Here is a 27152-nt window from a genome sequence, read left to right as displayed (position 1 = left end):
CGCTTATTAAAATTTTTTGAAACTTTGCACAAGGGTTTGCCAGATTGGTCTCTTCAAAAAGTTAAGTTACATTTTTTCTGTAAAATGTACAGGGAAGCCAATAACTGACCCCCTTAAAATTTACATGGGTTTTCCTGTGTTCCGCTCGGCGACGCACCACCCAATATATTAATAACAATACATGTAATTTTTTCGGTAATAAATAATTGACAATTGTTATTGTCAACATTTCTTTTTGCCCTGTATCTTTGTAATGAATCGTCCTATCCGAAATCATAAAAGGACAAGATAACCTAATAGTCCAAAGAATAATCTCTTACATTTTTGCAGCTTAGAAAACACCCTCTATAATCTCAAAAGCACCGGCTTCAATTTTGAGACATCTTATACAAGAATCGTAGTTTGACACAAATATAAACGTGATTTGCTTCCCTTGAACAAATAATTCGATCATATAAAATACTAACAAACAATTAACAAGAAGAATGCACCTATAAGAACATAAAAACAGTCCTACTTAACGAGCAAATGAATCTTCATTCTTCATACCGATGCGTATAATATAGGAGTAGAAAAAGAAGAAGAAGAAGATCGCAACCATTCTTCTTCATCAATAAAGCGGCTCTTGATGATGGTGCGTATACGTTCTTAGGAACCATTATACACCCAAGTAGCGTCGTCTTACGGTGGCGCCGTCGCCGTCGTCGTCGCAGCTGACGGCGCATATCGGTTTCAGAGTGGCGCCTGATCCTTCTGCTATTTCCGCAACGGCAGGCGCCACTCCGGGTCCGGGGTAGATAAGAATTATTCTCTCTCCTGCGTTAATTTGTTCTGCTACTGCTGCTGCTGCTGCTGTACGTCGTTGATGGCAGTTATTCGATTTCGTTTTGTTGTGTCGTGTCGTCTGTCTTGTCAACCACCACCGAGCATCGGCATCAGGCCCCGGTTTAAGTTGTACATGCACGCGCCAATGCCCGCACCATTACGAGAAGAGGAAAATCGTAACGCGACGCGACATTTTTCCGAATTTTCTTTTTGGACTTTTTTTTTTGACTATTGATTTTTTTTTTTTTTGTTGGTCCTAAGTGTTGTGTGGCGGTGCGCGCGTTTTTAATGTGGGGAAGTTTTCGTCCTTTTGAATATCAAAGTAAGTATTATTAAGGACGAAGTTTTAGGTATTTATTAGGTAATCCTGCAGTTTAGCGGCTTTCGTCAAATTAAGCGTATTTTCAACGGTTTTTTTTTTAAATGGTTTAATTTTTACGGAAGAAAATTATAAAAGTGGCGGAATGGTTCGCCGCGATCATGTGCATTTAGACGAAACTTATGTACAAATTTTCAATACAAAGAAATTTGTGTTTATGACATGTAATTGACATGTTAAGTGATATATAATGAAACCAATCCAATCTAACGCGGTGAAAATACGCTAAATTTGACGAAAGCCGTTAAAGTGCAAATTTTGTAGTAAGTAATACTCAAAACATAGCTGACCATTGGCCTTTTGTTGTAATAGATATTTTTGACATCAAAAGTCCCTTGAAAATCATTATTTAAAATTACCATCTTCTATAAAAAATACATCCACTTATTATAACGATTTCCCAAAATCTTTTAATTTGATCGAATCTCTAAAAACCAAATTCAATATTCAAAAAAAGGCAAATCAACCCTTTCCACTCAAATGTAAGTACCAAAAGAGGTCTCATTAACAACTTAGGATCTATAGTGAAATTATTGACTGGAAACTTAAATCAAAACGATGCCGAATCATATGACAACGCTATATTGATGCTATAGCAAATAATGAAAATAAAGTGAAAACACTTCTAAAAGAGCAAATTACTATCAAATTTTTTTTAAAATATAAGCAAAATTTGAACATACAAACAAACAAATTTTATTAAAACACATTAGACAGATATAGAGACGGTTATTTTACAAGCCAAATAATTTTGTCCGAAGTACTTAATCCTTTTCATAACATCTATGATATTTTAGAAAATGTCGGGATGGCCATAACATTTTCAAAATTAAATATATTTCACGCCTCTATAGTAAACCATAATGACCTTTTAAAAATTGTTGTAATTAACAGTCACATAACAGAAAATAAAATTATATTCATTAAACAAGTACCTATAGTCGAAATAAAAAATTATGTATATATCCTTTTCCAGTTCCCTTCAATAATAGTTTCCAAATTATTATGCCACCTAATAAATACCTTCTTTAAAATGAAGTTAGCGACATTGCATTTGACACAAAGTATGCCATGAAATTACGTCACAAAGCTTTATATACAAAGAAAACAACCCTAATATGAGCATCGGAAATTATCCTCCATACGAAGTAAACCTACGGTATGTCGGAAACAGAATAAAGTGTCAAATTATCGAGACAAAAATCAACAGCCTAAAAATCTAAAAATTAGAAGAAAAAAATTAATGTTGCAATAATGATAGTACCTAACAGTAAAAGGAGCTTATGTGTTAGAATTATACCACCTAACTGTACCATCTAAGTAGAAGACCACTTCCTTAGGAACTACCACCTGAGAGAACAAGCCAAATTTCAGAATATTCAGTTGCCTCAACTCATTTTTGAAGCTAACCCATTCTCATGCCCTTCAAGATGGATAAGCTAAATTTTGAGGACATTAAGAGCATACCCAGCATTATTGCCCAGCAGAAAGATACCTCAGAAAGAAGACCTCTTCATATCCAGTCAATCAGCATTTGGACCCTATTAATATAATATATTATTATCCTACCAAGTCTACACGAAATATCTTAAGATGCCATCTACTATTGACTACTCTACTTCACCAGAAGCCACACCCAGTCAGCCTCAAGTAGTCGTCTAAGTTACCCTGCATCTTCAGTACAGGGTGTCCATTTATAAACTGCCACATTTTAACTGCTTATAAATCGAGAACGAAAAATGACAACAATGTGCGGTTTTTACAGAACTTCATCAATATTTTTAAAGTTTTTTTTGACAGTATTGCCAAGTTTCAAAATTGACCTGAAATAGGAGGAAAAAATTGAAGATTTTCAAAGGCCGATTTCTCAAAAATTTTAAATGTAACACCCTGAACTTTTTAATTTCACATGAAAGCCTGTTAAATCCCCTTTCCGAAAATGTATAAATTGTCTTAAATTCATTATTTTTTTTACATAGCCAATTTTAGTAAAAGACACCTTTTTGAAAATTTTCCTAGAATACATATTCGGTGATTGATGAACATTTTCTGGTAATTGCCTATGTATCGCTTTAGCATGATCATAATTAAATAATTTGCGCTATTGCCATGTCTATAAAAAGTATTTATTTTATGTATTAAATTACAACTATTTACAACAATTTTAACAACAAACAATTGAAAAAATTAATTTTAATTTATAACTGATAAATTAGCTGCTGAATATGACCACCAGTTAATTATATTACTATATATACGATAAATTAATAATATATATATATATATATATATATGTATATATATATATATATATATATATATATATATAAATTAATAATATATATTTAATATATAGTAATTATCTAAACTAATTTATCTGGTATTAACTGATAAACGCATTACTATGTTGTTGAGCAGTTCATCCAAATTTCTTGCGGTTGGATTGTAGCAACGGTCTTTTACATATCCCCATATATCTTCTTTCTTCGACGACTAGCTAGTGTCCCCTAAAATAGTTAAGGCTACCCCAGACGCTCCACTGCCGCTAAACAGTAAGCATCTCAACACTCGGAAACTAAGATAACATATACCGAGATCTTAGAATCCAAATGTGTCAATCAAGAAGACAAGTGAGGGCCCTCTATAACTCACAAGACCAACTCGAAGGAACTACAGGCTCAGAGGGCATCCCTGTCGATTGCTACACAATCGACCACAACCTGGTACACTTACATCTGTGGTAATACCTCGCTAAACAGCGACAAACTCTGGTATACCATCAAACTGTAGCCATAAACTTATACTTATACAACAACAAGATAAAGTCCAATTCAGAGATCTATTAGAATCTTTGATGTGTCGCAGATGCCGCACTAACTAGTCCGTGTGCCTATGTCGTATTTATTGTCGCATGATATGCATGTTTAAATGGTAAGATTTTATATAGTTTATCTATGAAATCATTTTAAATATACGTAAAACTGCATGTTTAATACTATTTTTTATTTTTCTTTCGAAAATGTCAATTTTTAGAAAGAAAATAATATCACAAGAAAATAATATCAAAAAATTGACCGCGGACTAAAATCCAAGCATCTATATTTTAAACACTCCCAGCACTCACAGCCTTGTCACCTCTTTTTAGCCAGTCTATTAAACAAAGATAAAACATCTGCGTTCTGGCGATTCCTACTTTAGGCTGTGCAAGTGATTGTGTATCTCTCTCTATCCCACTGATTTTGAGAATTACGGGGCCGTACCCAGATTAATTTATGGGCTGTTTTTGTATTACTTTTGACTTGTTTTTAAAGAAATCTTTAAGGATGGGTCTATCACCTTTAATAGTTGGGAGGGAGGTCAGGTGAGGTCATTATTATTTGATGGTTTTCCTTTTTCCCCTTTTATGAAAGTGGTGAGTTTAGAATTTGGCCTGTATTCATCTAAATTTTTTGCAGTCTAAAAATTTGGAAGTGTGTTTTTTTATTTGTGTTTGTGGATTTGTTTTAGTATTATAACTGCCCCTGTTTGCCCTTCAGTGACACAATAAAGACTACTTCTTTCACCATTCTCTGGGAAAAACCCTTTTTTGCTATAGTAAGAAAAACACTGTTTTTATTAAGAAAATAAGTCTAAAATTTTGTCTTTTACAGCTTACTTCCCTCTGTTGTCGCAGTTGAGGATCAAATTTCGTGTTTGCCTAGGAATTTTTTTTGACGAAGAAATTTACAACAAGTCACATTTTTTTCTTACTTAATAATAACCACAGTAATTTTTTCAAAAAGGAAAATGTCAAAATTTTGCAATTATTGATTTATGGATTATTCTGAAGATTTTTTAGTCTTTTTTAAAGAAATGACTAAAATCCACTAGCTAAAAGTCCAGAACATTGAAATTTCATCCCAGGAGTGCCTGTGCGAAAAAAAACATTTGTCCCTTATTGGCACCCCAATATTTAAAATTTTTTAAAATCAACATTTTTTCAATTATTGATTTATGGCCATCTCTTTTCTGAAGAAATGATTGGAATTTATTCATTAAATGTCAAGACAATTGAATTTTCATTCTACGAGTGCCTGTAAAAAATATATACAAATTATTTTTAATTTGTCCCTTATTGACACAATAATATTATCTTGAGTTCTAGTAGTCAAGATTTTGAAATTATTGATTTATGGACTACTCTAAAGGCTTTTTTAGTCTTTTTAAGAAACGCTTGAAATTCATTTACTAAAAGTCAAAAAATTGGATTTTTTGTTCCAGGAGTGCCTGTAAGAAAAAAAAAATTTGTCTCTTATTGGCCCGCCAATATCTTGAATTCTAGTAGTAAAAATTTCGTTATTGTTGATTTATTGACTACTTTAAAGACTTTCCTAGTCTTTTTTATAAAAATAACTAAAATTTAATAACTAAAAGTCGGAAGAAAATGGACATTTTATTCCAGAAGAAAAAAATTTGTCTCTTATTGGCATCTTACTTATACCTTGAGTTCTAACAGTCAAAATTTTCCCATTATTGACTTATGAACTACTTTAAAGATTTTTTTATTCTTTTTTGAAGAAATGACTAGAATCCATTTATTAAGAGTCAAGAAAATTGCATTTTTATTCCAGGGGTGACTGTAAAAGACAAAATAATTTGTTTCTGGTTAGTACCCTAATATCTTAGGTTAGGTTCTATTGATTTAATTTTGAAATGAATGAGTTATGGACTACTCTGAAGGCTTTTTTAGTTTTTGTTAAAGAACTTACTAAAATCCATTTTATAAAAGTCAAGTAATTGGAATTTTTATTTCAGGAGTGCCTGTAAAAACATAATAATTTGTCAACATTTATATGAGATAAAAGTATACTTATCTCATTCCTTTATGAGCTAGATAGAGATAAACTTATGTGTCAAAAAGATATTGATACATTTTAATATTCAAACGTTTTTTCATAAATAACATTTAAATAATAGAGCGTTTATGGGTAAAAAAAATTGAATGGGTTAATGTCAACTGATCAAAAATTAGTAAGTCCCTATCACGAATTTTGTTCCAATCTTATCTTTTGGCTCATTGACAACATGCAGCAATATATGCCCTTCAGCGATACAGTAAAGACTGCTTCTTCTTTCATTCTCTGGAAAAAAGTCCCTTTTTTGCCATAGTAAGAAAACGTTAGATAAAGTTTTGTTTTTTTCAGCTCACTGCCCCTGTTTGTCCTTAAGCGACACAATAAAGAATATAATTATAATGTAATGCTTTAGTATCCATATGCTGATGTGCGAGATGAAGTTGGAATCCATAGCAGCAACAGAGAAACTGTTTCCTTCCTTAATGGAAGAAACTGCTAAAGAACAAAGGCAAAAAAACAGAATTTAGAAAATTGTATTAACTCTTTGGGCCAGATTCAAAAGACTGGTTAAATTTATAAAAGTATTTAGTATCCTCACTGTAGTTTTAGAATTCAGTATACTTAAAATGTAGTGTCTTGTATAAGATTTTTAGCTTTTAGTATAAGCATTTATCTTTGTTAATTTTCATCTAATCTCTCCTATTATGCACAACAACTAAATATGAAGCAAACAAATTAATAAATATTACATTCAGGATGTAAAGTGTGTTTTTTACAAGTAAAACTTGTGTCTTTTAAACGCATAAGATATAGACAGCTAGATGATTTTTAATGTAAAAGTTGATTTTAAAAAATATACTTCCACTTTTCTGACTAGAAAAAATAATTACTTTTTATCAAAAGAGATTGGTACGAAATATAGAGATGGGGGTTTTCACGAGTATATTATTATAATAATATATCATAATATGTATTAATTTAAAAACAAAACAATAATAAAGGACATTGAATATGGCAGCCAAAATCCCCATTAATAATCACCACCAAGTAAAAATAAATCTCAATACCCAAAAAAAGGAAATATATAAAATGTGAAGACAAACCAAAACATTTTACCCTTTTGTGTTAAACAGTAAATATTTAATGCCTTAATACACAGAATAAATGGGCCTAAGTAATTCGTACCACCTATTTTCTCATCACTTGTTATAAACACCCCACTAATGGCGCTAAAAACTAAACTTATTAAAATTTTTGGTTAAACTCATTTAACGTACTTAAATCTTATATTTAAATTAAATATTATTTTGCTATCAACTATCCTGAATTTCTAACTTAATAAAACTAATCCCAAGAATCCCGAATAATAAATTTTAAGGCCGGACCTGTGCAACTTTTCACGCTTGAGTGCCTGTGACTCAAGTCAGAGGTCTAACAAAATAGTACGTGGGCGCATGTAGTCAAATTTTACGAAACAAAAGTATAAATTCTTAAAAAAATGCTTAAAACATTTATTTATTCAATAAAATGATTAAATATCGCTTAGAATATTACTTTATGACTCTTTCCACATAAAATTTTGCGATTTAAACATGCATGTCATGTGACAATACAAGCAACACCGGCACACGGACTATTCGCGGCACATCAAAGATTCTAATAGATCTCTGAACTGAACTATAAAATATTACTCACATATCGACATGATTAACCTGTGCACAAAACAATCACAACCATTCTAATATCCACCTAATGGACAAACACCACCACACCTGGTCAACTATGACCACTCTATATACATGGCTCTTTATAAGCCGAAGTGCTAGCACTCGAAGGTCTCTCTCAATCTCTACTTATACATATTAATTATTTATGTTTAGGGTATAGATTTTCAAGGATGTAAGATAATTCTCGGGCGGTTAAGACACTTTTACGAATGAATACAGGGTGTTTATAAAATATACGTTTATTAAATATATTATTAAGATATTTTACACTTAATACCCTACCCTTGAAATATTTCAAATTTGAAGTGAAAAAAATCTTGTTTGAAAATCATTCTATTACACCACGGAATACCTCAATGCATTTAGTTAGTTAAGATATTGTCTTCTCAATGTATTGTTTCCGATTTTTTTTAAATATTGTTATTATTGTCCTGAATTAGTTTTCTTTTTTATGTTAGTATAAGAGTTTTATATGTTAGCATAAGAGAAAGAAGGATTGTGGAGCATTACGGTATATTAATTCTGTTTTATTTTGTTTGATTTGACTTGAAATTTTTTTTCATACATATGTAAAGGCCATCAACTTTTCAAATGACCCTCGTAATTTTCTTCCCTTGTCGCTACCAAAGTTTTTTATTTTGTGTCAGTAACAAGATGTACTGCGCTTATCGTTTCAACAATATCAAATAAATTCTAAAACGATTCAACTATTACTATCTAATCAAATATTACTAAGAATCAAAAAAAAATCTTATACTTATTATAGGTCATCCTCAGCAAAACAAATAATTCTTTAAATATACGTCAAATTACTTCTCAGAATTTAATTTAAATCAGATAAGCATGGGACTACAACAGCTAGTAGCAGTTCAGACTGCACCTCAAACTCATAAATTTTTTGTTTATTCAAGAAATCTTCTCAAAATGAACAAAACTGTGATACGACTAGCCATAACCCTGATCTTCGTCGTAATGGAGGCATCCGGAGCGATTAAATGCCACATGTGGAGGGAAATACGACCATGCGAATGTCAAATAACGGCACCCCAAACAAGAACCACCAGCGTAACTTGTGAGAACATGGGGTCAGTTAGAGAGGTATAAAACCGAATAATTTTCCAACTAAATCTTTACATTAATCGTTTATTATTCTAGGTTATTGATATCCTAAGGGGTCGATGGCATCCGAACGACAAGATCAATTTAAGGTTAGAAAGATCTAATTTGGTTGATCTACGTCATAAGCAGTTTCGAGAAATCAATGTTACTATTGAGAGTATTATGTTGAATCATGATAATGTCGGGTAAGTTAAAAATTTTTAATTCTTTTTCCTGTTAGGAATTGTAGATGGATAAAGTGACTAAATGGCGGATATGTAGACGCCAAAGAATTGACCAAGATGGCGCCTATGTAGATTGAGAATATTTTAGGTTAGAAAAGGTTTAACTAAATGGCGGGCATACAGGGTGTTCCGTTGATCATGTTACAAACTTCTAGGGCAGATAGAAAACGTCAAAAGAAAAACAAAAGTTCATATAAACATTGGTCCGGAAAAGCTTCCTCAGGGAGCTAGAGCTCTTTGAAAATAACCTATAAAAACTAGTTTTTTTTTAATAGGTCCGGAACTACTTTAGCTACCGCAACCAATTTTGGGAGGTAAATTATTGTTAGTACGTTTATTCTTTTGAACCTATTAAATAAAAAAAATATTTACCAGGGGCTTCAGGATCAGGGGGGTATTTGGTAAATTTAGGCCCATTTCTTCATGACTGATGATGATACATATGCATTAGATTAACTTTGCCAAACACCAACTTCATTTAAACTGTAGTAAATACTACTATAACTAGTAGATACTTCCAAAGCATAGCACCTTCTTCTATGTATCGCGTACATAGTAATATATGCTACAGAGAGTAGTAAATGCTTGATTAGTGTAGTATAAACTTTAGAAATGTAGTACATACTTGAATTAGCATATACTACTTTTTATGCATTCCACCCTATACCTCGCATCCAATATTCAAAGTAAACAAATTGGTTGATGTTTTTAGGAATACTCCTTATTCATATAAAATTTAATCTAATTTCTAAAAGACACATTCATTATATCTCATTCAAGTTGGACCCGATAACCTTTTTAATTACCACCAATAAATATCTAGGTACCTGTTTCACTGCCACATAAACAATAATTAAGTGGCGTCTGCCAATTAACCAGGATCGAGTTCATTCAGGCCGCATGCATGTTCTTCATCGGGTTCTGTAAATTTAATACACGAACGCATAATTGATATTTAATGGGGTTAAAGGTTATCTAGTGACTCTCGCTGGGATAAGCTCGTAATCAATTAATTTGTCAGCTCTTTAGAATAACAATGATTGTGTGGTTTTTTTCCTATTTAAATGTTTTTTACTTGTTTTATAATTGGTACGTTTGACATGCATTTCCGGTTAAACCGAAAGTGCCATCATCTTGAAAATATTGCAGATGGATGTGTTCAACGTACCTTTGCACCTGGCAGAATTTTCACATTTTTCTTTACGGTAGTTTTTGCACAATGAAAATAAAACTATATTTATCATGTCAGTCTCTAAGATGAAATTAAACACTTCATAAAAAGGACACACAATAAAATAGGATATTAAAAACATACAGTACAATTGAAATGTTTGCACTAACATATCAGATCATGATTTTTGTTTAATTACTTCTAGTGGCAAAGAAGGAACTTTTGTTAAAAATTTGGAGTGCCAGAAAAACTGGAGAAAAATATGGAAAGGCAGAATCCAGTCATCCCTATTTCTAGTTCGGTACTCATGTAAGTCAGCAATAAGAATGCATTCCAGAGTATATACTGATAGAAAAGTTAAAATTGGTTTACTGCTGTTGACAATCCTCTCTGTAGGATAGGCCGACCAGTGCTCTAATAGCCGTTGCTGTAACCCAAAAAACTGTAGCTGCCAGTGGTGCACTACTCCAAATCACAATACTACAGGGTGTTTCTTAACCTATACGGATAAACTTGGAAAATTATTGCTAATGATAAATAATGACTAATAGTAAAAAAAATTTAAGTAAAATATTTTTAGTTTCTGAGATAATTCTTTTTTTTTCACAAAAATGTAATCACTTTATCAGGTGGAATTTTGTTTTCAAATTAAGAAGTAAACAAGTCCGGATGATGTTTATTATGTTTAGTAGTACTTACTTTGCTATCAGTTTATACAGTTGTGGTCGTATTTCGTTTTTTATTAAATTTATGCCGCATAATTTTTCAAATGAGGAACTAATGGACATGTTACTGGCATACGGGGAATCAAGACAAAAGAGTGTTGCTGCAGCTAATCTTTATGCACAAAGGTTTCCTCATAGGTATCATCCGTCACGTGAAGCTTTATTGCGTGTGGTTCAGCGGGGTAAAGAAACTGGAAATTTGCGGCCGAGGCGAGGGCAACATGGTGGAGCCATTAGACCTAGGCGCATTTTAAATTTGGAGAAATTGATTTTAGATATCATCGAAGAGCATCCTGACATAAGCACTAGAACAATTGCAACGCAATTTGGGTTATCACCACTCACAGTTTGGCGAATTTTAAGGCATGAATTACTGTATCCATTTCACGTCCAAAGGGTACAAAATTTACTTCCAAGGAATCATGCGTCTCGAGTAAACTTTTGCGAGTGGTTGTTAGATCAGCAGCAGTTAAACCCAAACTTCACAAGGAACATTTTAGCTACGGATGAAGCAATTTTCACACGCAATGGTATTTACAATTTTCGCAACACGCATTTTTTGGGCAGTTGAAAATTCGCATGCCATTCGGCGAACAAACTTTCAACAACGATTTTCAGTAAATGTGTGGGCTGGAATTGTAAACGGAATACTTATTGGCCCTTTCATTTTGGATAATCGTCTAACTGGTGCTCTTTATTTACAATAGGTGAGTCAATTGGATGGCCTCCTCGATCACCCGTCCCTAATCCGCTTGACTTTTATTTTTGGGGCCACCTAAAATCTCTGGTGTATGTAACCGAGGTTGACAATGAACAAGAATCAAGAAATTGAATATTTGCTGCCGCCGAGGAAATTCGACTACAACCTGGATTAGCTGCTGTCTGCAACTCTTGGATTAGGCGTGCTCAATTATGTATTGAAATTCATGGAAATAACTTCGGTTCTAACAGTTACTATAATAGTTAAATAAACATTTATTTTGGAGAATTTACGTTTTTTTTTAATTTTTATTAATACGAGGGATGTCTTTTAAGTTTTGCATATAGAAACATAGAGGGCGTCACTAATCAAATGTCATTAGTCAAACTTAACCTCAAACTTTACTTTTCTTAAATTCAAAACGTCAGTGCGATACATATAGTTTTACAGCTACAGTGAATTTTTAAAGGTAGCAAATTGCGCATACCATGGAATTAAACAGAGAACATTTTCGGGCCATCATTTTTTACAATTTTCGAAGGCAATTATCTCAACAAGAATGCTGTGCTGAGTTGATTTCTGTTTTCGGTAATGAAGCACCACATCAGTCGACAGTTTCTCGTTGGTATGCAGAATTCAAGCGTGGACAGGTTAGTCTTAGCGACGATCCAAGGTCAGGTGCACCAAAAACGGCTGTCACCCAAGAAAACATCGATGCTGTGCGTATGCTTATCACGGAAGATCGACATGTGACATATCGTGAGATTGAGGCTTCATTGGCGATTTCAAAGACCTCAATTCAAAAAATTTTGCATGAAGAATTACGGGTAAGAAAATTAGTTTCCCGCTGGATACCGCATCTGTTAACTGAAGAACAGAAAGAAGCTAGGGTGATGTGGTGTCAAACAACTCTAGATCGCTTTGAGGCAGGAAACTCTAAAAATGTGTACAGCATTGTCAGTGGTGATGAATCATGGATTTACTCATATGAACCTGAAAATAAACGTCAGTCGTCTGTATGGGTATTTCAAGATGAAGAAAAGCCAACAAAAGTCATTCGTTCTCGAAGTGTATCCAAAAAGATGGTTGCAACATTTGTCTCAAAAGCAGGTCATGTTGCAACAATTCCTCTGGAGAATCAACGAACTGTTACTGCCGATTGGTACATTACCATTTGTTTGCCGAAAGTCATCGCTGAGCTTCGAAAAGCGAACCCACAACGACGAATCATCCTCCACCAAGACAATGCAAGTTCGCACACAGCCCGGAAAACTATTGAATTTTTAACTTATCAAAACGTCGAATTATTGGATCATCCTCCGTACAGTCCCGACCTAAGTCCCAACGATTTCTATACTTTTCCAAAAATCAAGAATGAACTGCGTGGTCAGAGGTTTCAGACGCCAGAGGAAGCAGTTAACGCCTTTAAAAATGCAATTTTGACAATACCCACATACGAGTGGAATAACAGCTTTGACAACTGGTTTGAGCGCATGCAAAAGTGCATTAAATTTCGTGGAGAATACTTTGAAAAACAATAAAGTCGTTAAAAGTTATTTTTTGTTTTATTCCAGCTGCATATGCAAAACTTAAAAGACAACCCTCGTAAGTCGTTTATCTCCGTAACTAAAACTATTTTACAAAATTTTTTTTTCACTATTAGTCATTATTTGCCGTCAGCAATAATTTCCCAAGTTTATGCGTATAGGTTAAGAAACACCCTGTATAATTATGTCATAAGGGAATGGAAAAGACCATAGTAGGAAGTGAGCATTACACGTTCTAATGCAATAGGACAAAGGCTGCAAAGCATGTAAGCATGCCAGAATGTCTTTTACTTGTGGTATACTATTTTAGTTTAGGGTCAAGGTAAATTCCAAGGAACCTCACTTCAGAAGAGTTCATACCTTCTAGGGTGTCACGAAGAAAAAAAAATCAGTTTTTCAGTATTGTCTAGTTCGATATAAAGCTTGTTAGAATTAAACCAGTCTTCACTTTCCAACTGAGCCACCTCCATCCATAAGATCTTCAAACATTTTGCCTGGTAAGAAAACAGTGGGATCATTTGCAAAGAGGGTGTATGTAGCCGGCCTCACACTAAGAGGCAAATCATGTATATACAGGGTGTCCGGAAAAAGGAGACCAATCCGCCGGCCACATATAGGGTGGACCAAAATAAAGCGACTTTCGTTATGCCATTTTTTAATTGGGCGCTCGGTAGTTCAATCCACAGGGCGTCAAAATAAAAAATATAGAATCGTTTTTTTTAAATAAGTCGAGTGTTTCATAAGATATTAAATTAAAATTTGGTATGAGGGGGTTTTTTGGAACGAGAAATTGAAATCCGTTCACGGATTTGCTATACCTTGCAGAGGGCGTCACCTGCGGTATATTGCATGTGTTAAAAATACCAAAACTTTTTTGTTTCCCTGTATAATAAAGTTCTAGTAAAAAATTCTAATTATCCAATCATTTCTTGTAAAAAAAAATATTCTTAATAAATATCGGACTGAGAATCCGTTTATTAGATATCTTAATTTTAAAATAACAAAACAACAAAGTAACAAATTTAAACGCTTCTGGCGCTCTTTACAAGTTTCTCAATTATTACTCCAAAAATAAATCTACGTTTTTTAATTACACATTTGTATTTGGTGTGTTTTCTTACAATTTATAAGACCATAATGACTCATAGACCAAGAAATGTACCCTTTTCCGAAATGGCGGATATGTTTTTGATGTTTGGCGAGTTTTAAATTCATTCCTAAATCGATTTCATCCCAAAAGAAAATATTTTTTAAATTTAATTAACTGTCTAAGGGAGACTGGAAGTTTCATCGAAAGACGCAGAAGGGTAATTGCGGCGGACCTCGTGCGGTGCAATTAGGGCAAGAGGAAGAAATTTTAAGAATTGTCGAAAATTTTAAAAATCATCAAACATTAGTACTTGGCTGAACGGATGAGAATTGAGACACATAATACTTTACGGAGTTCAACAACTTTACCCATTTCATCTTCACCCGAATACCCGACAAGCCCGATTGTACATGGTTATATTGAAATGAATAATAGAAATGTGGATTTTATAAGGACGATTCTGTTTACTGACGAGGCCACGTTCACGAGAAACAGCTTGACAATTATCCATAACGCACACATATTGGCTGAAGAGAATCCTAGGGCCATAGTCGAGACACATCATCAAGTAGGCAGGTGTTCTGGTTAACTTTTTTACTAAAATGACAGGTCCTACCTGTCATTTTACTAGGTAATTTGACTGGTGATTAATTTCTGTTGTTTCTACAAAAAATACTGCCCGACTTGTTTGATGATTTGCCCCTAAATTTAAGACAAAATCTTTGGTTTCAACTCGATGGTGCTCCGGCTCATTTTGCTATAAATATTAGGAACTATTTACATCAAGTATTTCCTAATCGCTGGATTGGTCGGGGTTGAGATGCTCCTGTTCCGTGCCACCCCGTTTGCCCGACCTTACACCTTTGGATTTTTCAGTCTAAGGATGTATGAAAGACTTCATGATAATTTAAGGAAAAGAATCATTGCAGCTGGAGAGTATTTCAGGTTGAAACCAAATATTTTTCAAAGCCTTAGATTTTCATTAATAAAGGGGGCTCGTATATGTATACAAACAAATGGAGGTCACGTAGACAAATAATTTAGGGTGATTATTCTATGATTTTTATTAAAAAACGTAGATTTATTTTAGGAGTAATTGAGAAGCTTGTAAAGAGCGTCAGAAGCGTTTAAATTTGTTACTTTGTTGTTTTGTTATTTTAAAATTAAGATATCTAATAAACGGATTCTCAGGCCGACATTTACTAAGAATACTTTTTTTTACAAGAAAAGAATGAATAATTAAAATTTTTTACTAGAACAGGGGTACAAAAAAGTTTTGGCATTTTTAACAAATGCAATATACCGCAGGTGGCGCCCTCTGCGAGATATAGCATATCCGTGAACGGATTTCAATATCTCGTTTCAAAAAAATCCCTCACACCAAATTTTAATTTAATATCTTATGAAACACTCGACTTATTAAAAAATAAACAACTTAATATTTCTCATTTTCTCGGCATAACGAAAGTCGCATTATTTTGGTCTACCCTACATGTGGCCGGCGGATTGTCCTCCTTTTTCCGGACACCCTGTATATGAAATAAAACAGTGGTCCCAAGATTGAGCCTGTGGGTCTCTTATATCCACTTCCTTCTCAACAAACAACTACACCCACACCCTCCCCATATGGGTTCAGTCACTCAGATATGAGCAAAAAGAGAAATCTCACTGATTATTATATTTTGTTTTTTCAAGAAGAATGGCATGAATGACACAGTCAAACGCTTTGCTCAGGTCAAAGAACAAGGCCATGGCCCTCGAACGAATTCATGACCTCGGCACGTAGGGTGAACACTTCCGTAGTAGTACTCATTCCCTCCCTAAAAATCAAACTGGCTATATGGAAAGAGATTATGACACTCAAAGTAGTGTAAGATCATCTAAGACATACACTTTTCTGAGACCTTAGAAAAAACAGGCAAAAGAGGTTGCTCTGTAGTTAATATCACTTTTCTTGTTGAAGTTGACGTGACCAAAGCTTCCGCAATGGGTGTATTATAATATTTTTAACAGATCTTATAAGGCTTATTGAGAGGTTGTTGGTATCTTTCCAATTTATGTATTTTACGTCGTCAACTATATATGTAACTATGTTAAAGAAAACTTCTCTAAATCTAAATTTGGACTCGGACCATTGTAGATTAAGATCATGAAGGCGAATAATATGATCAGTCATGGTTGGTGGAATATCATTATTATTTCAAAAAAGTCATTAGATGAGATCACCGTAATTAAGTTTTGCTTCTTATTAGTGCCAGACTGTTTATGATATCCCACATGGATTTTATACACGCTTTTATACACGCTTTGCAGTATTTATTGCTTTTTTGTAGGACGTTCTAAACATTTTAAGCTCATCCCTATTTCCAGAAATTTTATACTGTTTATATATTTCACCACCTAAGGAAAAAGATTATTCGTCATATCCCTTAAAAAATCTCTTTGGAAAACTAGTTAAAACATAACGTTATAAAATTATGGCATATACGATGGCCTAGGTACCACTATAGCAATATTTTTCTATGCCAGATCCCATCTGGATGAACACACCTTCGTTGGGATGTCGCGAGTAACTTACGCCAGTTTCGCGGATACCCCTTTAGACTCGATTCCACGCCATTTATGGAAATACTTGCCCAGTCTCCAAACCGTCGACTTAGGAAGAACGACAATTAAGGAAATCGTTTATAACAGTTTTGAGGTAAGATTATATTACTTCTGTTTTCCTTTACACAATTATTTTATTTAACAGGACCTGCAAAGCATAGGGACTATCGTTATTCCAGGCAATCAAATAGACCGGATCGATCGCAATTCGATTCCGTTGCATATACAGAAATTACACTTAGGAAGAAACAGGATTTATGATTTAAATGGAACCTTAATAGGTATTTAAGCGGGTATTTCAGATAAATTCAGAATATATTTTACTGTGGTTTTTCAGGCTTAAGAAACCTTAGCTGGTTATTCCTAAATAGTAATAAATTCCAGGATTTGGAGGGGCAGCTCCCTTACGAAGCCCCCAATTTAGTAGTAATCCATGCTTCTCACAACAAGTAATACAAACATAAATATTTTTTAGTCTTTTATTAATAGCAAACCTTTTAGTTTAATGCGTGTACCACAACTCTCCAAGTATCCCAAGCTGGAAACGGTTTTCTTAAACTTCAACGAGATATCCTCCCTGGACGGCGCAATCTCTGGATGCAAGTCCCTTGAGAGGATCGATTTGGAATCAAATCAGATACATACAGTACGTACTACCATCTTTATATCCTAATAATGCAAAAACATTCTTGGAACATACCAGAAACATTCGTTTGCGACAATAGAAACATGCCAGTAATAACCATATTTCCTTATAGATGTACTATAAATGTTCTGGCAGCGACCATGATTGTCACATTTATAGCAATATTTTTTATTTAAATCATATTCAAATAAAACTCAATATTTATTTGACAACATTAAATGTATTTTATAATATAACACATAACAAAAATTACGCCTATCAGGTACACTGGTAATATTGTAGTAATTATTTGTTTTTTCATAAACAACTTGCCCGAATGTTGTCGCAATATTAAAAAACTGTATTTATACAAAAAAGAAGCTTGCCTTGTTCACCTGAATTGGCTATCAAAAGTTACTCCCAAATATTAATATTCAGAAATCTACTCTATTTCTTCATTATTACATTCTTTTATTTTGTTAATTGAGATTTTAAGTTCATGGTTATTTACCCATGTCCCCACTCTTGTAAACTTTGCTTGAATTTTTTGGTTATCAGCTGCATGCTGGATAAATAAGATTAAATCAACGGCGTACTGTATATGTTTTATATCTTTAAGAAAGCTTATATACAAATTATATATATTAAATAGTAATATAGGTCATCTGAGTGGCGATCCCTGTAATAGTCCTCTACTTGTATATCTGGGATCTATTACTTCTCCAGTCGATGTTGATTTGATGTCGGTGAATGTAAATAAGCCGATTTGTTAGCATGTTGTGTATAAATATAATTATGCTAGTAATTATGTAGTCTGAGGATTATTGGGAGATGATCACTACTGCTAGGATCTTCATGAGCATTTCACTGATACGTTAAGGCAATCTGGGCGGACACCAATGGAGGTCTGGACAACCTTTTCCTTCCAGCGTAAGTCTTGTTTGACTGTCATCATTCAGGATATCCATAGTATTTTATAGCTGTACACCTTCCATTAAATTTTTTCCAGCCTGATTAGCCTTAGTGGATCCCTATGATTCATGTTCTGTGTTTAGGTTTCCTGATATTATAACGTTATCATCCAAAATTTCAAGCAGTTCTGAGAAATTTTGTACCGTTGGTATAACATTTGGTGGGCAATATACATTTACAATTTTGTGCTCTGCTATCTCCACTGCTTGAATTCGGAAGTGATATTATAGTATTATATTATATTGATATATTATATTATATATATTACATTGATAGTATTAAGATTTACATTGATCTTTTTGTACTAAATATGGCTAGGCCTCTATGTCTTTGTCCGTTTGAACTGTCCGGTCTTTCAAATGTATAATTCCTTAGATTAATAATTTTTCCTGCTTTGAGTCTTATCTCGTTTATCAGCGCTATATCCACTTGGCATGTATTCATTATACTGTTTAGTTCTTATTGTTTGTGTGTAATACCATTTATGTTCCAAGTAGATAAGTAGTGTAAGGTTAAGTTTGTTCTTGTCAAAATACCCTCTGGTCATCTCCTATATCCTTCAAATTCTATCATTTCAATATCATCTATCAATTCTTTCATTTCTTTTAACATTTGTTTCTGTTCCTGGTCTTTCTGGCTTTTGAAGAACCTAATTTGACTTATAATTTAGGTGACCCAGTCAGTCAATCCTATGACATTTTACTGTGGTGCAATCTAACCTTCTTCTGTATCGTGCTCTATCTTTTATACTCTGAACAAGTTCAGTCTAGTGAAGCTCAACACATATTCTTCCACACACCTTGAACATCGTTTCTTACTTCTGCATGTTTTCTGAAAATGCCCAAATCTTAAACAATTTCTGCATTGTAAGATTGGTATATAAATATGTATGTCTGTGACCAATAGTAGTCAATTATAATCTTTAGAAGTTTTTTGCCCGCAAAAGTAACTATTAGTGTTTATATAGTAGTGTACTAGGTATATTCAATCTGTCCCTAATTATTTCTTTTTCTTTGGTTTATTCTCCTTGCTAATGTAACCTAGACTTCTGATTCGACAGCGTTTACAAATCCTCTACTGTAAGCTCAATTGGGATCCCTTTAATGACACCTTTACAATTAACTAACTTAGGTAAATTATATGCAAAATAGCAATAATTAAAATTAAGCAAAAGAAGAGAGCTATGTCAGGATGAAAAAAGCTGGGTAAAGGAAAGGGCGCTCACTTTTACCGACTTAGATTTTTAATGTGCAGTGTTGCCAACAGACATAAGGAACGGAACAATGTCAATTTTAAAACCGCTAAATCAGGCACGGGCCACCATCTATTTGAATTGCAAAATAAGAGCGCTAGCGCACACTTCCGCGTCATCCTTCACCCAGTCAATACGTGGTCGTTCTATGCCTTTCCTATCCTTCGGATTCCTTTCCTTAACCCTTTCCTACTCCTTGCCGTTATATATACGTGCCTTTAAGAAGTAAATTTAGTGAAAAAAAAAGAAGTATCAAGCCCACTTCCGCGTCATTCTGCACCCAGTCAGCACGTGGTCGTTCTTTCCTTTCCCATCCTTTGGAACCTTTCCTAGACCCTTTCCTGCCCTTGCCCTTTGCCAGTGGTAGCTGAACCTATTCACGCCGGTGGCCAGGCCGGATGCATCGTAGGGGAGGCGTCACCGTGCATTTCAGTATTAAAAATTGTGAAAATATCGATTCGGGGAACAGGGTACATACCCAACAGTTTTCCCGAATCTCCAAATCGTGCTGGCAGATTGCTTCGTAGCAGAAGCCATTAAAACTACAAACCAAACCAATCAAGAGCGCTAGCGCCAAAATTACCACTATTGGACAAATCTGAACTAAGGAGTCGAGAAGTGTAACTTTACACGCGCCTTATTTTACCGAATAGTTTTGTCTTTGTATTCAATATTTGATTTAACCGTAATAACGAAAATAAAATAATGTAGAATGGCCTTTTTATTCGGCAAATACACAAATTATTACTCATAACTTATAGATCCATAATTTAGTATAAATAAATTAATACGTTTCGCCATAATCGAGTCACGTCTTAATCTCGACTTGTCAATTCACATCACTGATGCCAACCTAACAAAACGTAATAAATGTCATAAATGTCGAAATTCAAATTTTAGAATTAAATACTACAATAAACGTTATAAAAATAAATATTAATTAATGATTAATTTAATTGATATTTACACGAGAGCCACTCACGTTTCCACTGATATAGTTAATTGAATTTTAATTTAAAGAAAAAATTTTGTACCATTACAGTAAACCCTCGATAGTCCGGACTAATAAAAACGACGGTGATCCGGATTAACGAAAAATTCGGATTAATGTTTTTTATTAGGGAATAATATATGTATATAACTAAAAAATTGCCTACAAATATGTGATAAACGAGAAAAACATATAAATTAAAAGGATAAACTAAATTACATGTTTGCTATGTAGTAGGTACATAATAAAGCTAATTCAAAAAGTCTGTAATTTTTGCTTGCTTTACTTTTTCTTGGTTTTTCATAAAAGCCTTTAAATTTAATTTCATAAAAGCCGTAAATTTCTTTAAGTCTTTGAAGAACAAGAATATCATGCAATGGCACTCGATTTTCTTCAGCCCACTTTAAGCATAAATTGAAGCCCTTCACTGCTTCATCATTTTTGACTCCTTCCTCTCTCCCTTGATTTTCGTCATAATCTTCACATTCTTCGCTGCTGCTAGAAGCATTTCGTTGCTTTCTATCTCATCTAATACCAAGTTGTCATCATTTTCAATCCAGTTATTCACTTCATTAGGATTTATCTCGTTTTCACTTAGTGTTTGGAGCATAGCCGAAACATCCGTTAAAGCTCGTAGCTTTTCCTGTAATTGCTTTAGCGAAATCAGATCATCGGCTGCGTATTCTAAATCATTACCAAAAACCGTTCCTTTTGGAATACTTACTTTTTCCCAACATTTTTGTAAAACCTCTACAGTAAGTTTTGACCATACATTGCTTAGTAAGTATGTTGCAGTTTTGAGATTTAAGGTCTTTAATACCTGGATAACATTTTCTTCATTTTGTGATAAAATGGGCGCCAAAAGGGTCTTACGGTAAATCAATTTAGTCAACCTTATGGCATTTTGATCCATGGGTTGCAGCAATGCTGTGCAATTTGGCGGAAGAAAGATTGTTTGGAAATGGCCATCCTCACTTCTCAGTTCTTCTGGCGATCCATGGCTTGAGGCATTGTCAATGATTAAAAGAGCACGTTCAGTTAGATTTTGGCTTCTTAAATACTCTTTTACTTGCCTAATAAACGAATTATGAAACCGCTCTTTAAATATTGCAGATGTCATCCAAGCATTGCAGGAATTTTTGTACTCTACGGGTATGGGTACATTTTTAAATGCTCTGGGATTTTTTGCTTTTCCAATGACGAGAATTCTCAATTTGTGAGAACCATCTCCATTTACACATGCCAGGAAAGTAACCCGCTCCTTACTTATTTTTCGTCCCGGTGCTGTCTTTTCTTGAGAACGAACAATTGTTTTTTCCGGTAACATTTTCCAGTACAACGCTGATTCATCAGCATTGTAAACCTGCGTAGGAATTAAATTCAGGTCTTTCATTTTCTGTGCCAACATATTTTTAAAAGGCTCAACAGCAGTTTCGTCATTGAATAATTTCTCACCACAAATTTTTAAAGCTCTCAAACCATGTCTTTTTCTGAAATTTGCGATCCAACCTCGACTGGCTGCAAAATTCTCATTTCCATAAACATCGTTGTAGATTTGCTTTGCTTTGGCTGCTAAAATTTCATATGATATGGGAATGTGTCTGGAACGTTGCTGCAAATCCATTCGAACAATCGCTTTTCCAATCTGGGATATTCAGGTTTTCTTAGTACTTTCTTAGCTTGTGGTACGCTATCACAACCGCTAATAAAACTAAAAATAAAATACAAAACATTAGTAAAAATAAAACGTTTTTTAATAATCGAAATTGTGGTAGTGCCTACATCGTATTCACTAGCTAAGGCTTTTCCACTCACGCCACATTCTAATCTGTTCAGTATATCAAGCTTTTGTTTTAAAGATAATGTTTTATGCTTTCGTCTTGGAGCTATATTCCCCAGAATTGGTGTAGGAAGGCCAGGAAGCAATAAGTGTCGACTGTAATACCTATGTAACGTTAAAAACTAAACTTTCGCAAACTACCAATCAATTTAAACTTGTCAAAGCCTGCAAAACGCATGTCCGGATTATGAAGGCTCTACTGTATTATGAAACTTAACTCTACCTTGTGGTAGATTTGTTTTCTCATTTTTTGAAAATTTCGAATTTTTGAGCTCCAAATTTGGGTTGTTTTTAAAGAATCGCCCCTAGCTTCTTTAATATGCAATTTAGGGTAAAAAGAAATTCTAGCTTTTCTTTAGGCATTCTTAGAATCATAGAAACCAGCGCAGTATCCAGCATCTCATACTTCCAGAGAAAATTTGCAAATAATGAAAATAGTTTTTCCTTAATTATTATAATGAGTAAAATTATAGCTCCTCTCAGGCCTAAAAATACGAATATGAAAAGGTTTTTACGATTCGTATGAGACGACAGTATAATTATAATTAATTACAGCTTTATAAAAATATCGCTAGAATGTACGATGAATGACATTTAGTCATAAATGGTATATTTCTGGTATGTCCTGTGTTATTTGGGCAACTATTTACCGCTGATTACTTATCTATCTACTTAGCTTACAGCCAATGATTTCTTGGAGTGTGAAAACCTGGATACTCTGGAACTCGGCCACAACCAAATAAGCATCCTCAACAACTCCCTACTACCTCTAAAAAGTCTCGAAACGCTTAATATGCAGTATAACTTATTAACGGAGTTTTCTTTCAACGAGATTACCGGCCTTGAAAGACTTAGAAGGTTGGACTTGTCTTTTAACCAAATATCGAACCTTATAGGGCCAACCTCGGTAAGTTTGTATTTACAGGGTACTTATAATAAACTTGCGTGCATAGAAATCGGCCAACTGTAAACTTTTGACTTTAAATATATATTTTTTTTTAAAATTATCCATCAGAAAATGTGAGTAGAAATTTATCAAGAAGGCTTATTGTTTATATGCGTAGCAACCGGTAAAGAAATAAACCGTGTTTATGTGGTGATTGTAACGAATATAACAATATGTCAAATAATAAAATTATTGCGTTTGCAACTGAAATTTGCATATTATTCGTTTTTCATAACCTCAATAGTGTTCAAGTGTGTTAATTTAATGCATACTATACCACAAAAAGCCGCCCAAGTTATTGCTTTAATCGAAAATGGACTTAGTCAGCGAGGTGTTGCTAGACAATTGGATATAACTCGCGCAGCGGTTCGAAGAGTGTGCCAACGTTATGAGGAGACTGGATCCTTTCATAGGCGACCTGGAACAGGTAGGAAGCGATTTACAACCGCTCGTGATGACCGTTTTATTGTGTCAACAATATTAAGAAATCGTCACCTTAATGCCGTTCAAGTGCAACAACAGCTCCGTGAGGTGAGAGGAGTGCCTATTAGTCAGTGGACAGTGAGACGAAGACTGCAGGAAAATAACCTGACCCCTAAAACACCTGCGATTGAAAATGCTGCGAAAACTTACTCCAGCTCATCGGCAAGCACGCCTGTGTTTTGCAAGGGATCATCTGAATTGGACGTTGGAACAATGGGGATCTGTTCTGTTCTCAGATGAGTCCAGAATATGCCTCCATGGTAGCGACCGAAGAAGGAAAGTGTACCGAAGACCAAGAGAGCGATTTGCAGATTGCTGCTTTGAAGAGCGAAGTGCTTATGGAGGTGATTCCTGCATGATCTGAGGTGCAATTTCTATAGAAGCACGAACCGACCTTCAGTTCATTTGTAGGGGCGACCGTGTTCACGGAAGAAGAGGTCGGGTGCTAGGTATATCGAGAAGATTTTAGCAATTCATGTGGTACCTTACATCGACTACATTGGAGATGAATTTACCTTTATGCATGACAACGCAAGGCCGCATACCTCAAGAATCGTGCAAGATTACATTGCAGAAGTTGGTTTTCGGGTTATGGAGTGGCCAGCATACAGTCCTGACCTAAATCCGATCGAACATGAACGGGATGATCTAAAACGAAGAATTCGAGCTAGACTTCATACCCCAGACTCGATTCCAGAGCTTATTGTTGCAGTAGAGGAAGATTGGCTAAACATCCCACAAGAAACAATAGCAAACTTGATTAGATCTATGCCTAATCGTATGAGAGATGTTATTAGGGCAAGAGGAGGTCATACCCAGTATTAAAAAATTAAGTGTTAAGTTTTAAATTGTCAATAACCTTATTTATGTTAATAATAAAAAAGCCTAATTTTCACTATGTTTAAAGCCTAATTTTCACTATTAATTTATTTCACTATGTTAAAGATAGGATGTTCAAATAAGTTTCCATAAATTTATACTCATATTAAAATATATTAAATTGTCTTTTAAACAGCATATTTCTTTTTTTGATCTGATGTATATTTTTTTTTAAATATATTTAAAGTCAAAAGTTTACAGTGGGCCGATTTCTATGCACGCAAGTTTAGTTTAAATAACTTTATTATATAATTATAATCATGATTTAGTAGCAACACATGTTTGTTTGTGCCATTTCTAAAAACAAGTTTTCCCGAACAAAGTCCAGGAATATCTCCCTAAGTATGCTATTAAGAATTATACCCGATATTTATCCAATTTGAATTTTTTTGCTTAAAACTGGATACTTGCAGAATCTGGTAGAACCAAATATACGCCTAACAGAACTAAGGTTAGACCATAACAATCTGGAAACCCTTAACGCGGCCTTAAGTGGATTATCTGAGCTGCTTCGCCTGGATCTGAGCTACAACAAACTAAGAAGGATCGCCCCCGATGACTTAATCAATCTGGACCAACTCAGACTGCTGGATATCTCACATAACCAGCTGAAAACTTTGGAAGATATGAGCAAGGTGGTATTTTAAAACTATTCAATTGAAACCATATTGATTTGGGTGCTTTCAGACTTATCTTCCAAGACTGTCTGAGCTAAAGGCCACCCATAACCAACTGACGGTGCTAGAGCGTGATTTCCACGGTTTACCTGTGCTCTGTGATGCCGATTTATCCAGTAATTACATTGTCGCTCTCGGAAAGGAGTTGGTTACGAAGACCAGATGCAAAATCGAACATGGTATCCACGATGGCACTTATGATACCCTGAAGGTCTTGTTATCGGATAACCCGATATTATGTGATGCGTCTCTTCCAGAAATCACGTCAGAAATGGAAACCAATCATACGAAAATCATTGGGGTTTCGTATGATTGTCCCCCGTTACATGAGCAACCTATTACCCCAAGACCAAACGGATATTTTGGTGAATATTATAATAATTGTTTTAAGGTGGTAATTATGGTGATTTTTTCCAGGTTATCTTCCTGAAGACACTTCAGCAAAAGGGTCCGCTCTACCCCCACTCTTTGGGAAAACCGTATTGGGGCGTCCGATTACTGAGCAACAAGAAACGCCCAATCAGATTCAGCCGAATATTCATCCCAATTTCCGAGAGGTTTCTCATAGGAGAACTAATCAGTTTCAAGGTAATACTTATGATGGTAAGTCCAATATAAATGTTGCATTATTCTTGCTTGACTAGAGCGTTCTTCTAAAGGTCCAGAAGTGGAAATAGTCAATAGACAAACAATAAACGATGACCCAGCCACCGCTCAAAAAGCGCTAATCAATGGTACCCAGACCACCGATAATCTGCCACCCAAAATGAATAATACTGTCTTCGATCCGGTGGTGCAGGGTCAGTTTATCAATAAACTAGCGGTCGAAATAGAAGAACTGAAGACGAGGATAGAAGAGATTAGCGTGCAGAATGAGAGATTATTGAACAAAACGTTAGCGCAATCGAACCTTACTACTAAAGTGCCATAGAGACTTTTTTTTGGGAGAAAGGGACTAGCATAATATAGGATAGATTATAAAAAAAAGAAACAAACCCCCAGATATGAGTATATACAGTTTTCCTAGTCATTTTTGTAACGTTTAGATTTAGGATGTTGTTAGTGTTTATTCAGGAAGATTTGGTATTTATCTATCTTTTTATATAATTTAAGTTAATAGACATCCTACAGTATTGTGGTCAGTTCTAATACAGTTTCGTAGATTATAGACTATACTTTGTTTTAATCGCCACGATGTAAATCAAAGTTCTAGCGCCTATAATTTATTTATTATTCAATTTTGTACCCTCTAATAGGTGATAATTTAGTCCAAAGTAATATTTTTGTATGTCGACTGAAATATCGATTTGTTATCACGCGGATTTCTGATTAGTGTTTAAATAAATAGAAATTTTAGATACAAATGGTTTTTTTTTCTGCCTTTAAATCGTAAAAGATTCAAAACAAAACTCTTTTAAGCGTAGAGGAATTCTAGCAATGGTGGCTTAGAAATTTTGATTGAGTTCTCACTATTTAATTTATTTATTTATTGCTCAAGTGCGTGCGATACATCGCTATATGAGGTGTATATACAGTGC

At 34.3% G+C, this 27152-nt stretch overlaps 1 protein-coding gene across 3 annotated transcripts; it reads left to right on the top strand.

Annotated features, from left to right (window-relative positions):
* The first annotated feature begins 764 nt into the window (after positions 1-764).
* Positions 765-26978, top strand: LOC126750604 (carboxypeptidase N subunit 2). 3 transcript variants are annotated; one of them, XM_050460255.1, is made up of 12 exons: positions 765-1147; positions 8678-8864; positions 8922-9070; positions 16872-17043; positions 17095-17230; positions 17287-17398; positions 17451-17595; positions 23306-23536; positions 25351-25572; positions 25625-25979; positions 26032-26202; positions 26274-26978. In XM_050460255.1, exons 2-12 carry the CDS (start codon positions 8691-8693, stop codon positions 26543-26545), a joined length of 2139 nt encoding a protein of 712 aa, XP_050316212.1. In that variant the 5' UTR covers positions 765-1147; positions 8678-8690; the 3' UTR covers positions 26546-26978. The 3 variants fall into 3 exon arrangements, with proteins under 3 accessions (XP_050316212.1, XP_050316211.1, XP_050316210.1); XM_050460254.1 differs by having other exon boundaries at positions 26259-26978; XM_050460253.1 differs by having other exon boundaries at positions 767-1147; positions 26032-26217.
* Positions 26979-27152: the final 174 nt, after the last annotated feature.

This window comes from Anthonomus grandis, chromosome 2 (assembly GCF_022605725.1).
Source record: "Anthonomus grandis grandis chromosome 2, icAntGran1.3, whole genome shotgun sequence".
Lineage (NCBI taxonomy): Eukaryota > Metazoa > Arthropoda > Insecta > Coleoptera > Curculionidae > Anthonomus > Anthonomus grandis.
Note: the sequence above shows the minus strand (reverse complement) of the source record. Positions and strands in the feature narration are given on the sequence as shown.